A 14034-nucleotide genomic window follows, 5' to 3' on the forward strand; every position below is an offset into this window, starting at 1 on the left:
GCAATCAATTTCATGAGATGACCCCGAGTTCTAGTGTTATATGAGAGGGAGAAGAATTTCTCTGTCTCCACTTTCTCCACACTATGCATGATTTTATAGACCTCTATCATGTCTCCCCTCAGTCATCTTTTTTCTAAACTAAATAGCCCCAGGTGTTGTAGCGTTGCCTCATAAGAAAGGTGCTCTAGGCCCCTGATAATCTGGGTCGCCCTCTTCATTTTCTTTAAGCCATAAAAGGATGATAAAACTGTGACATAGTTTTAATAAGGCTTCCTCCTCTGTCAATTGAGGTAGTAATTTTTGTGCTGAATAATTGTCTTTATGGATTTTCAGGTGTGAAAAAATAAAGTAGTAAGGCATTTACACACTCCAAAAGCATTACATAAAGTGCTTCACTGATATTATTTAGCTGTGACCTTTACAACAGTTTTGTGAAGTTGGTCATTATGTCCATATTTATTATTTTATTATTATTTTTATTAATTTAATTTATATACCACCTGACTCTAAAGGCTCCAGGCGGTTCACAAAAAGACAAACAAAACCAGCTATCAAAACAGTAATTAAAATTTTAACATGATCAGAAATTACTGCAATTAAAAGTTCTAAACAGCAATTAATTTTTTAAAACATTCAGAAATTACTAAAGCCCTGGCTTTAAAAATGTTACTTTATTTAATATGAGAGCCGAAAGTATGCATAAGGCTACCTTGGAGGTGAGGTTCACATGGAGACTTCCTGGTTTGTCGCTGTCTTTCAGCCACTCAGTTACACATGAAATAACTTGATATCTCACACTCAGTTGATTTTTCAGAAGGCAAGTGCTGTCATTCTATCCTTTGTAGTACTGGTTGTGAAGAAAAAAGATGGCATGAACATGATGGTCTAAAACCCTTTTCCTTCCTTCCAATTAGGAATATACTTAACCAATATTCTGAAGACAGAAGAAGGGAATCCTGACTTTCTTAAAAGACAAGGGAAAGGATTAATCAACTTCAGTAAAAGGAGGAAAGTGGCTGAAATCACAGGAGAAATCCAGCAGTATCAAAACCAGCCTTACTGTTTACAGGTCGAACCAGATATACGGGTAATTGGAGCGAATCAGTGTGTGTTGTTGCGTGTGTCGGAAGGTGAAAGAGAATATTTTGGTGGTGACAGCTGTGGAGTTGAGGCTGGACTTGGTAGTTCCTTAGAGATCCATGTTCCGAGCTGTACTTGCCCTAGGTGTTTGTTGGAGAAATTAATAATGCCCAAGCGGAGCACAGGTCTGCTCCATTTGGGGCATTATTTGATCGGGTGAAGTGTCCATTGCTATCTTTAAATGGATGTTTGTTGAAGCGATGGGAAGCCCAGATAGGAGGAGGAATCAGCTAGACCAAAGGCTTGTTTGGATGATACATTTGAACCAGCCCCATTCACCACAGGATTAGTGATCATCCTGCCCTCTCTTCCGGTATGGTCCCCTTCCATGATCAGGAGAAGGGGAAAGGCATCCTGGGAAGGGGAGGGGCTGCGAGGGTGCAGTTGGCTCAGATGAATTGTCCAAATTGGCCCAAGGGATCGTTCACTGTTCTTCTCATACTAAGTTATCAATGGGATGCAGTGCCCCAAATCTTGAGACACCCCAAACAGTGTTCCCTCTAATTTTTATCTTCAGTGATTGGAAACAGTTTCGTTCTGGATGGCAGTTTCAAGGCAGTGTGTGCACACACCTCTCTCTCTCTCTCTCTCTCTCTCTCTCTCTCTCACACACACACACACACACACACACACACACACACACACACACCCTCTCTCCACACATCTACATGAAACCGCTGGGAGAGATCATGAGGAGGTTTGGTGTGGGATGTTATCAATATGCTGATGACACCCAGATCTACTCCATGTTGACCACATCAGGAAATGGCATATCTTCCCTAAATTCCTACCTGGAGGTAGGGATGTGCACGGAACTGCATGAGGCAGGCTCAAAGATGGCAGGGGTGCTGCTTTAAGAGTGGGGGAGGGTGCACTTACCCCTCCCGGCATCCATTTTTGTCAAAGCCCATCGGGGCGGCATTGTACCTTCCTGTCGCCCTATTGCCCCCGTTGTCTGGATATAACCGCTGGTGCGTCAGATACTTCCAGCTATATCTGGGCAGTAGAGAGGTATGCTGCCACCTGATGGGCTTTGACAAAAATGGACGCTGGAGAGGGGAAAGTGGCGGAAGGGGTAAGTGCAGCCTCCCCCACTCTTAAAATTAGACACCCCCTGCCGTCGAACTGGCGGAACCACCGGTTCCGTTCACATCCCTACCTGGAGGCCGTAATGGGCTGGATGAGGGATAACAAACAGGTTGAATCCAAATAAGACGGAAGTACTGACTGTCGGGGGTCAGGACCCGGGAGATGGTTTAGATCTGCCTGTTCTGGATGGAGTTACACTCCCCCTGAAAGATCAAGTACGTCGCTTGGGAGTGCTCCTGGACCCAAAGCTCTCTCAGGTTGAGGCATTGGCTAGGAATGCTTTTTATCAGCTTTGGCTGATATGTCAGCTACTTCCATTCCTAGAGGTGAATGACCTTAAAACAGTGGTACATATGCTGGTAACCTCCAGGCTTGACTACTGTAATGCGCTCTACATGTGGCTGCCTTTGTACATAGTCTGAAAACTACAGTTGGTACGTAGTCTGAAAACTACAGAATGCCAGAGCAAGATTGGTCTCTGGGACAACATGAAGGGACTACATAACACCGATTTTAAGGGAACTGCACTGGCTGCTGATATGTTTCCAGGTGAAACACAAAGTGGTGGTTACTCCCTATAAAGCTCTTAAGAGCTTGGGTCCAGGCTATTTAAGGGAGCACCTCTTTTGTAATGAACCCTGCCGCCTGTTACGATCTTCTGGAGAGGTCTGGTTACGGTTGCCACCAGCTCGTCTGGTGGCGACTCAGGACCTGGCTTTCTCTGGCTACCCCAGGACTTTGGAATATGCTCCCTGATGAAATAAGAGCATCTCCTTCTCTGTTTGTTTTCAGGAAGACCCTCAAGACTCTCCTGTTTTAATTAGAATTAATTTTATATAAATCTGACACATTTTATTGTCTTGTGTATTTTAATCTGTGTTTTTTAAATTTTGTACACTCCCTAGATATGTACATATCAGGCAGTATAAAAAGATAACAAATAAATAAATGCTGTGCTGCATTTATTTCTGCCCTCCGCTCCCACCTCTCTTCTTCTGCAGCTTATTAATCAGCACTGAAACTAGTTATTCATTACTAAGCACCATAAATATGCCCCATAAATATGGAAGGAAAAAGAAGTGTATTATATATTTGATTTTGTATTAGATGCTGCTGGCCAATTTCCTTTATCTGCTTTCTTTTTTTAATATTAATTGATAGTTAAAAGGGCCTTATAACAAAATAATATTTTTGTATTTAGTAATAAAATTAAATTATAATAAATTAAAGTTTTGTTTTATGAAAGAAAGAAAGAAAGAAAGAAAGAACTCCCTGTTGTCTATAAGTTTTATTTAAATTTGAATTCATCCTTGCTTTCTTGCTCTTATCCTGTAAAGACCGTTGGCTTTGGGGATGGAATCATTTTATTTTTTTAGCTGTCCAATACAAACCACTTTCAGAGCATTTTAGAACTTAAGAATGGCCATGCTGGATCAGGCCCAAGGCCCATCTAGTCCAGCATCCTGTTTTACACAGAGTGGCCCACCAGTTGCTGCTGGGAAGTCCACACAGGCCCTTGAAAAGAGGTATACAATGATGTCATACAACAAGTGCAGAGGAAGAACTAAAAGTGCACATACACTGATGGAAAACATGAAAATATTTAAAATATTAAATATTTTGCATGTAAGGCACATTAACCAAATATAGCAATTAAGATATTAACTCAGTTATATATATATATATATATATATATATATATATATATATATATATATATATACACACACACACACACACACACACACACACACACACGTATTTTTATACCGCCCCAAACTTGCATCTCTGGGTGGTTTACAATTAAAATTATTTAAAACATCAAATCAATTAAACAATTAAAATCATTTAAACATTAATGATGTTTAAACTTTTTGTTGTAAACCACCCAGAGACGTGAGTTTGGGTGGTATAGAAATTTTATTTATTTATTTATTTATAAAATAAAATAAAATAAAATAGTTAGCATTAAATCATTTAAAACCCACATTAAAAATTAAAACCATGCATCTAATTAAAAAACTTGGTGAATGAATGTGTCTTCAGTGCCTTTTTAAAAGTTGCCAGAGATGGGGAGGCTCTTATTTCAATAGGAAGTGCATTCCAAAGTTCAGTGGCTGCAATGGAGAAGGCCCATTCCTGAGTTGGTGGCAACCGCAAACGAACCTCTCCAGATGATCTCAACAGGCAGTGGGGCTCATGGCAAAGAAGACGTTCTCTTAAATACCCAGGGCCTAAGCTGTTAATACCCAGGGCTTTATAGGTAATAACCAGCATCTTGTATTTTGCCCGGAAACGTATCAGCAGCCAGTGTAGTTCTTTCAACACAGGAGTAATATGGTCTCTCCTAGATGACCCAGAGACCAACCTGGCTGCCGCATTCTGTTCCAACTGCAGTTTCTGGACTATGTACAAAGGCAGCCCCACATAGAGTGCATTGCAGTAATCCAGCCTAGAGGTTACCAGCATATGTTTGAGGTTGTTCATCTTAAGAAATTGGCACAGCTGGCATATCAGCCAAAACTGATAAAAATCACCTCTGGCCACTGCCTCAACCTGGGTCACCAGGGAGAGGTTTGGATCCAGGAGCACCCCCAGACTGCATACCTGTTCTGGGTGAGTGTGACCCCATCCAGAGCTGGCAGATCAAAATTGTTTCCAGAGTTCCAGCCCCACACAATAAGAACCTGCATCTTATCTGGATTCAGCCTCAGTTTGTTATCCTTCATCCAGCCCATTACTGCCTCCAGGCAGGCATTTAGGGAGGTTATGCCTTCTCCTGATGATGTTGATATGGAGAAATAGATTTGGGTGTCATAAGCATATTGATAACACCTTGCACCAAATCTCCTGATGATCTCTCCCAGCGGTTTAATGTAGATGTTCAACAACATTGGAGACAATGTGGAACCCTGAGGGACAACATACAAAAGTTCAGATTTGGAAGAACAACAGTCTCCAAGAGACACCATCTGGAATCTGCCCGTGAGGAAGGAGAGGAACCACTGCAAAGCAGTGCCTCCCAACCCCAATCCCCTCAGATGTTCCTGAAGGATACTATGGTCAATAGTATCAAAAGCTGCCGAGAGATCCAAAAAGACCAACCGAGTCACACTTCCTCTGTCAATTCCCAATTGAAGATCATCCATCAGGCTGACCAAGGCAGTTTCCACCCCATAGCCCACCCAAAAGCCAGTTTGAAATGGGTCTAGATAATCAGTTTCCTCCAAGACTGTCTGAAACTGGGAGGCCACCATCTTCTCAGTCACCTTGTCCAACCATGGAAGGTTGGAGACAGGCCTGTAATTGCTCTGAGGGATCCAAGGCAGGCTTCAGAAGTGGTCTAATGTTTGCCTCCTTTAGACAAGGAGGCATCCTGCTCTCCCTCAGAGTAGCATTTATAATCTCTGCCAGGCCCTCTACAGCAGCCTCCCTGCCAGATAGTATAAGCCATGTTGGACAAGGATTAAGAGGGCAAGTGGTAGGCTGCACCATTCTGAGCAACTTGTCCACACTGGACACCTTGGCATCAGACTTTTTAACAAGTGGAGTTAGAATCTAAGTTGGCCAGAATACGAGATATTTTGTCCACAAAAAACTAATTAAAAACTTCACAGTGAGTAATTGTTGGTTCCAAATATTGATTCAAGGGGGAAGGGACACACATTAGCCCCTTCACAACCCTGAACAACTGCCAGACGTAACCTTGTGGACACGATACGGGAGGAAAAGCATCGCTTCTTTGCCGCATGTATCTCCTGAGCATAGATCTTCAAATGTGCTCTATGTTGTAGTCTGTAGGATTTGAGTCGAGTCTTTCTCCACTTGTGCTCTAGTCATCTACCTTGCCACTTCAGCCCCTGTAATTCTTCCATATACCAAGGGGCCAGTTTTGAAGTGAGTCAGAGAAGACGCTTAGGAGCGATAGAGTCCACTGCCCTGGTAAGTTGAGTATTCCAATTCTCCACCAGAGTGTCAACAGGGTCACCAGCACAGCCAGCACTAAATCCCTCCAAGGCTTCTTGGAATCCTAATGGATCCAATAACTTTCTCGGGCAGAGCATCCTAATGGGCCCTTCACCTCTGCGGAGGTGGGTCATGGTCGTGAGTCCAACCTTAACCAGACGATGGTCCGTCCACGACAATGGGGAAATTACAGGAGTTCCCACCCATGGAACTCCACCCTGTTCAGAGTGAAAGAACCAGATCCAGCGTGTGACCAACATTATGTGTCTGACCCGAGGCTACTTGGGATAGGCCCATACTTGTTGTGGCTGCTATGAACTCCTGAGTCGCCTTGGACAAATTGGTCCCAAAGTGAACATTGAAGTCCCCTACCACCACAGGCCTGGGAGACTCCAACGCCAAGCCTGAGACGAAGTACATCAGCTCAGTTAGGGACTCCATTGGGCAGCAGGGAGATCGGTACACCAACAGAAATCCTAGTCTATCCATGGTCCCCAAACTTAGGTACACACATTCAATATGGTCAGACACTTCCACAGGGATCCTGGCAAGGGAGATATTATTCCACAGCCACTCCACCTCCCCACTCACTTCCCCTACCCTGCTCCTCAACAGTGTACCCTGGAAAGAGAAGCTGGGACTAGACTGGGCCACCAGCCTCCCCCAACCAAGTCTCTGTGATACATACCAGATCGGTCCCCTCATCCAGAATCAAATCATGGATGATTTCTGGTTTATTCTGGACCGATCTGGCATTAGAAAGGAGCAAGATGAGGCTCTGTGGGTGGTTGGCATTGCTTTCCAAGGTCAAATTGCTGGCAGGACAGCCAGAAGGGGAAACAGCAATTAAGTTATTGATTTCTCTTCCCCTGCAATGCCTTGCTGACCTGTTAACCTTACTTCTATTCCCCGCAACTCTTGGAATAGCTGCCTCATAATCAGTGGATACACCCCCTGTCTCCCCATCTCCAGACAGACCCAGACACATTAAAGCTCAACTCACCCAGGATTTTAAACAAAAGCCAGTTTAAAATAACCACTGACCTTTACACACCATGAGGGATCCTGAGCCAAACAACCTGACCCTCGCCCTCGTTATTCCCCAAAGAGGCGGCCCCCTTTGGTGTCGCCCCTTTGGTGGTAGGCCCAGAACCTCTGCTGGGCAGCCTGTTTCACACAGTGGCCCATCAGATACTGCTGGAAGCCTACAGGCAGGAGTTGAGGGCATGCCCTCTCTCCTGAATACCCTGCAACTGGTATTCAGAGGCATCCTGTCTCTGAGGCTGGAGGTGGGCCACATCAACCAGTCAGTAGCCATTGATAGACCTGTCCATGAATCTGTCTAAGCTCCTTTTAAAGCCATCCAAGCTGGTGGCCATCACCACATCCTATGGCAAGAATTCCATAGATTAATTATGCACTGTGTGAAAAAGTACTTCCTCTTGTAGGTCCTAAATTTCCCGACCCTCAGTTTCATGGGATGCCCCCTGGTTCTAGTGTTTTACTGAATCAGGTCACCTATGAATGATTTAGCACCAGGTTCCCCACGAATGTGCGGTGTGCTACAGGCGAGAGGCGGCCCCCTTCCGGCTGTGCTTCGCTCCTGAGGTGGTCGGCTCTCCATATTGAGCTGCCCCCCCGGGAGGGAGGGGCCGGCTATCCGATGCCAACCGAGGCTCCACAGTTCAGAAAGGTGCAGAAGGGGGCAACCAAGATGATCAGGGGCCTAGAGCACCTTCCTTATGACGCAAGGCTACAACACCTGGGGCTATTTAGTTTAGAAAACAAACGACTGTGGGGAGACATGATAGAGGTCTCCCAAATCATGCATGGTGTGGAGAAAGTGGATAGAGAGAAATTCTTCTCCCTCTCACATAACACTAGAACAGGGATCATCCCATGAAATTGATTGCCAGGAAGTCTAGGACCAACAAACGGAAGTATTTTTTCACACAATGCATAATCAACTTGTGGAATTCTCTGCCACAAGATGTGGTGACAGCCAACAGCCTGGATGGCTTTAAGAGGGGTTTGGATAACTTCATGGAGGAGAAGTCTATCATCGGCTACTAGTCAGAGGGCTATAGGCCACCTCCAGCCTCAAAGGCAGGATGCTTCTGAATACCAGTTGCAGGAGAGTAACAGCAGGAGGGAGGGCATGCCCTGCCTGTAGGCTCCCAGCAGCATCTGGTGGGCCACCTTGTGAAACAGGATGCTGGACTAGATGGGCCTTGGGCCTGATCCATCAGGGCTGTTCTTATGTAATTTACCCGGCACCAAAGTTATGCTGACCAGCCTGTAATTTCTTGCATCCCACCGGATCCCTTATTGAAAATTGGAGTCACATTGGCTACTTTCCAGTCCTCTGGTACACAGCCTGATTGTAGGGACAAGTTATATATTTTTGCTAGGAGATCGGCAATTTCATATTTGAGTTCCTTCAGAACGCTTGGGTGGATGCCATCTGGCCCTGGCATATTTGTTAATTTTTAGTTTTTGAAGACATTTTAGAACATCTTCCCTTGTCACCTCCAATTCACCCAGTTCCTCAGCCACTAAACCTGAAAAACTCAATTCTGGAGAGGGTATATAGTCAGTATCCTCCGCCGTGAAGACAGATGCTAAGAACTCATTCAGCTTCTCTACAATATCCTTATCCTCCTTAATAATTCCTTTCACACCCTCATCATCTAAGGGTCCAACCGCCTCCCTGGCAGTTTTTCTACTTCTGATACATTTAAGGAAGTTTTTGTTATTCCCCTTGACACTTCTAGCTCTATGCTCCTCAACCTCTCTCTTTGCATCCTTTATTGTGTCCTTGCATTTCTTTTGCCAGAGTTTCTGTTCCTGTTCTCTTCATTTGGGCAGGACTTCTGAAAGAAGTCTTCTTCACTTTTATAGCTTCCCTGACTCTGCTTGTTAGCCACGCTGGCATCCTCCTGAACTTGGTGGTACCTTTCCTCCTTCTTGGTATACATTCCAACTGTGCTTTTAGTACTGTGGTTTTAAACAAGTCCCATGCTTTCTGGAGTGATTTGACACTCCTAACTTTCCCTTTCAACTTCCTTCTTACCAGTCCCCTCATTTTTGAGAAGTTTCCTCTTCTGAAGTCCAACACATCTGTGTTGGACTTCCTTGACAATTCTCCACTCGCATATATGCTGAATTGGATCACACTATGGTCACTGCTACCCAATGGTTCTGCAACTTGCACCAGGTCCTGGGCACCACACAGGATTAAATCCATAGTCGCCATCTCTCTGGTTGGTTCCGCGATTAACTGTTCTAAGGCACAAATTTCTAGCACATCTAGAAATTTGGACTCTCTCTCATTACCTGAATGTGAATTTATATGTAGGTAGTTGAAGTCACCCATTATTACTGCCCTGTAGGGTTGCACGTTTTGTATTTTTTCTATTTCAATTTGTACCAAATCCAAATCAACCCCATTTTGTATTTTGTCCAAAACTAAGCCTCCGAATCACCCCGGTTTTGTTTTGTGTCCGAATTAATCCGAATCTGAATCTGAATTAATTTGGATTTAAAAATGGGTCACATGACCAAAAGAGTGGGTGGGGGTTATAGTGCCCAATGAGTGGAAGCTACTATAAAAATTTCAAAGGAATTGGGCAAACGGCTGATTTTTGGTGAATTTTTGAAGTTTGCATGTCTTTCAGATTTTCCCCATAGGGTATAATGGAGGTTTCAGGAAAAGTATAGCTGCGGGCGGGGGGTGGTGGTGGTGGTGGCCCAGAGTGGAGTGTGGTTGGTGGTAGTGCCCAGTTGGTGCAAGGAAGCTACCACAATTTTTTCAGAGGAATTTGGCAAAGGGCTGATTTTTAAAGAATTAATGAAGTTATGCGTCTTTCATATTTCCTCATAGGGTATAATGGAGGTTTCTGCAGTCCCATAACTCCACTTGAGGGGCACTGGGGTGGCCCAGAGCAAGTGGTGGTGTAGTGCACATGGGTTGCCAACCCATGAAGTACAAGGTTTTGTTATTCTAGAGGTGTTCTGAGAGTAGATTCTCTGGTAGCATATGAGAGTGGATTCATGGTTTTTCATTAAAAATCTCATTTGCTACCAGAGAATCTAAACTCAACACCTCAGAAACAACAAAGCGCAGTACCCCAATGGGTTAGCAATCCAGGGGGGTGGTTGGCACCCTCTGTTCAGCAGCACACAAGTGCCCCCCAAGTGTAGTTACGGGGCTGCTGAAATTACCATTATTCCCTATGGGGGGGGAAGCTTAAATACTCAAACATCCCCAAATCACAAAAAACCATCCCTTTGATCAATTCCTTTGAAATCTGGGTGATGGCAGGCACCCCTTGGGGCACTTCCTCCCAACCCACTGTTTTGCCCCAGCAGACCTCTTTCTGCCCCAAATCTTCCCCAAAGACACACACACTTAAAAATCAGCCCTTAGGCCAATTCCATGGGAGTCTGGGTTGCGGCAGGCACGCCTTGGGGCACTTCCACCCAACCCACTGTTCTGCCCCAGCAGACCCCTTTCTGCCCCAAATCTGCCCCAAAGACACTGCAACTTTGACAATTCCTAAGAAAGCAGTCCTTAGGCCAATTCCATGGGAGACTGGGATATGCAGCAGGCTGGTCAGCGAGGCTAAGCAAGGGCATAAATCCTGGAAAATGGCAGCTCCCCTGGGAAAGTGGAGTCAATGGTGGAGGGTAGGGGCAAAGGATGATGGAACAGGCAATGAATGGAGCTCTCTCTTCACCCACACATGCAGCGGAAAGGAGGAAATGGTGCCCTACACCAGCATACAGTGAGGGAAATGAGTATTTGATCCCCTGCTGATTTTGTCCGTTTGCCCTCTGACACAGAAATGACCAGGCTATAATTGGAATGGTAGGTTTATTGTAGCTGTGAGAGACAGAATAACAACAAACAAACCCTCAAAAGCCCAGTGCCCAAAAGTCAGCGATGGATTTGCATTGTAGTGAGGAAAATAAGTATTCGATCCCTTCACAAAAGATGTCTTAGTACTTGGTGGCAAAACCCTTGTTGGCAATCACAGAGGTCAGACGTTTCTTGTAGTTGGCCACCAGGTTTGCACAGAACCTAGGAGGGATGTTGTCCCACTCCTCTTTGCAGATCCTCTCCAAGTCAGAAAGGTTTCGAGGCTGATGTTTGGCAACCCGAACCTTCAGCTCCCTCCACAGATTTTCTGTGGGATTAAGGTCTGGAGACTGGCTGGGCCACTCCAGGACCTTCATGTGCTTCTTCTTGAGCCACTCCTTTGTTGCCTTGGCTGTGTGTTTTGGTTCATTGTCATGCTGGAATACCCATCCACGACCCATTCTCAATGCCCTGGCTGAGGGAAGGAGGTGCTCACCCAAGATCTGACGGTACATGGTCCCGTCCATCGTCCCTTCGATGCGGTGAAGGTGTCATGTCCCCTTAGCAGAAAAACACCCCCCAAAGCATAATGTGTCCACCTCCATGTTTGACGGTGGGGATGGTGTTCTTGGGCTCATAGGCAGCATTCCTCCTCCTCCACACACGGCGAGTTGAGTTGATGCCAAAGAGCTCGATTTTGGTCTCATCTGACCACAACACTTTCGCCCAGTTCTCCTCTGGATCATTCAGATGTGCATTGGCAAACTGCAGACGGGCCTGTACATGTGCTGCCTTGAGCAGGGGGACCTTGCGGGCACTGCAAGATTTCAGTCCTTCACGGCGTAGTGTGTTACCAGTTGTTTTCTTGGTGACTATGGTTCCAGCTGCCCTGAGATCATTGACAAGTTACCCCCGTGTAGTTCTGGGCTGCTTTGTCACCGTTCTCATGATCATTGCAACTCCACGAGGTGAGATCTTGCATGGAGCCCCAGACCGAGGAAGATTGACAGTTATTTTGTGTTTCTTCCATTTGCGAGTTATCGTGCCAACTGTAGTCACCTTCTCACCAAGCTGCTTGGCGACAGTCTTGTAGCCCAGTCCAGCTTTGTGCAGGTCTACAACCTTGTCCCTGACATCCTTCGACAGCTCTTTGGTCTTGGGCATGGTGGTGAGTTTGGAAGCTGAGTGATTGCTTGCTTCTATGGACAGGTGTCTTTTATACAGGTACTGTAACAAGCTGGGATTAGGAGCACTCCCTTACAGAGGGTGTTCCTCATCTCAGCTTGTTACCTGCATATAGTGAAAAGACACCTGGGAGCCTGAAATCTTGCTGGTTGATAGGGGATCGAATACTTATTTCCCTCACTACAATGCAAATCCATCGCTGACTTTTGGGCACTGGGCTTTTGAGGGTTGGTTTGTTGTTATTCTGTCTCTCACAGCTACAATAAACCTACCATTCCAATTATAGCCTGGTCATTTCTGTGTCAGAGGGCAAACAGACAAAATCAGCAGGGGATCAAATACTTATTTCCCTCACTGTATATATTCCTGGTGCAAACTCAGTTCTCTCTTTCTGGAAACGGAAAATAGAGCCATCAATTCAATAAAGACAGCTGAGTCTAAACTCCAACTGGTTTCCTTTCCAATGAAAATCTGAAATTTAAAAATCTGTTAGTCGGGATGTCTTCCTGTATCATGTTATCTCTCAACCCCCCCCTCCCCATATTCCACTTATAGACTTCTCAGTGTATTAATAATAACCCAGCAAGTGTATGCTTTTTGCTTTAACCAAGCATAAAAGCTTGTGCCTCCCATATACCTTGAAAGAGACTTGCAGAGCGGTGTCCTTGCTGGCATTTTGTTTTGTTTTCTGCAAGGGCTTAAATATTTTAAATGCAAACAGGACACAGGGCACGTGGAATCTTAATCATTACACACAAAATAATAAAGAGGGAGGAAAACGGGGGGGGGGGGGCTGTAAGAAGTCTCTCCAAGCGCTCCCAGCAAGAAGCTCCGGATATTGTTACTTAGAGTTGACAATGGATTGGCTGCTCTCAGCTTAATCATTTCATTCTCAGCACACAATTGCATCACAATACAGCTCATTTCTCTTAACTAAATATCATTCATGCCATTGCCCAAGGAAATGTCTTCAGAAGCTGTGTCCCTTTTTGCATATCTTATCTTCTGCTATGCTAATCCTTCTGACAAACACTCAGTCAGTTGCTGCTGTGTCAGAGACAATAAGGACAATTTGCAATGCAATGCTGATTGAGCTCCGAAGTAAACAAAATTTGGATCCGAAAGGAGGTCATTTCAGTTTGTAAACGAAAATTATCGCGGAGGTCTAATTCTGGTTTTGATTTGTAGACAAATCATCCGAAATTGCCATTTCTGGACACAAATCGATTTGTGCCCGAATCGAAATGCACAAGCCTACTGCCCTGTCTCTCTTTGATGCTTCTCTTATTTGTTTCTCCAACTCCAGGTCACTCTCAGCGCTTTGATCCAGACAGTGATAGCACATCTCTAGTAACACATTTCCTTTCAGTCCTCATAATGTAACCCATAATGATTCTGTGGAGGACTCTGGTCCACCTAGGTTTTCTAGCTTATTGGAATCTATCCCTTCTTTTGATATACAGCACCACTCCTCCCCCAACCCTCCCCTCCCTGTTCCTTCTATAGTGTTTATATCCAGGAATAATTGTGTCCCACTGGTTCTCACCATTCCACCAGGTTTCTGTTATACCCAATATATCTATGCTTTCATTAGTAACTAAGTACTCCAGCTCACCCATCTTGGCTCGGAGGCTTCTGGCATTGGTATATAGACACCTATATGCCGGGTCCCTCACCTGGTGTTGGCGTGTACTATCCCCCTTACCATCATTTGATCTACTTGGCAAGCTGTCCTGTGTTTCCTTCTGCTCAACTCCTGGCTCTACTGTGTCTCTTTCTGGTTTATCCGAAAC

At 45.0% G+C, this 14034-nt stretch overlaps 1 protein-coding gene across 1 annotated transcript in view; it reads left to right on the forward strand.

Annotated features, from left to right (window-relative positions):
• Positions 1 to 14034, forward strand: part of SOS2 (SOS Ras/Rho guanine nucleotide exchange factor 2) — a 69226-nt gene that overhangs the window by 49653 nt on the left and 5539 nt on the right. Inside the window, exon 18 of the mRNA XM_053247571.1 lies at positions 915 to 1087. Coding sequence (XP_053103546.1) covers positions 915 to 1087 — 173 coding nt within the window. The remainder of the gene's footprint in view (positions 1 to 914; positions 1088 to 14034) is intronic.

The sequence above is a fragment of the Hemicordylus capensis genome, chromosome 1 (genome assembly GCF_027244095.1).
Source record: "Hemicordylus capensis ecotype Gifberg chromosome 1, rHemCap1.1.pri, whole genome shotgun sequence".
In the NCBI taxonomy this organism is placed as follows: Eukaryota; Metazoa; Chordata; class Lepidosauria; order Squamata; family Cordylidae; genus Hemicordylus; species Hemicordylus capensis.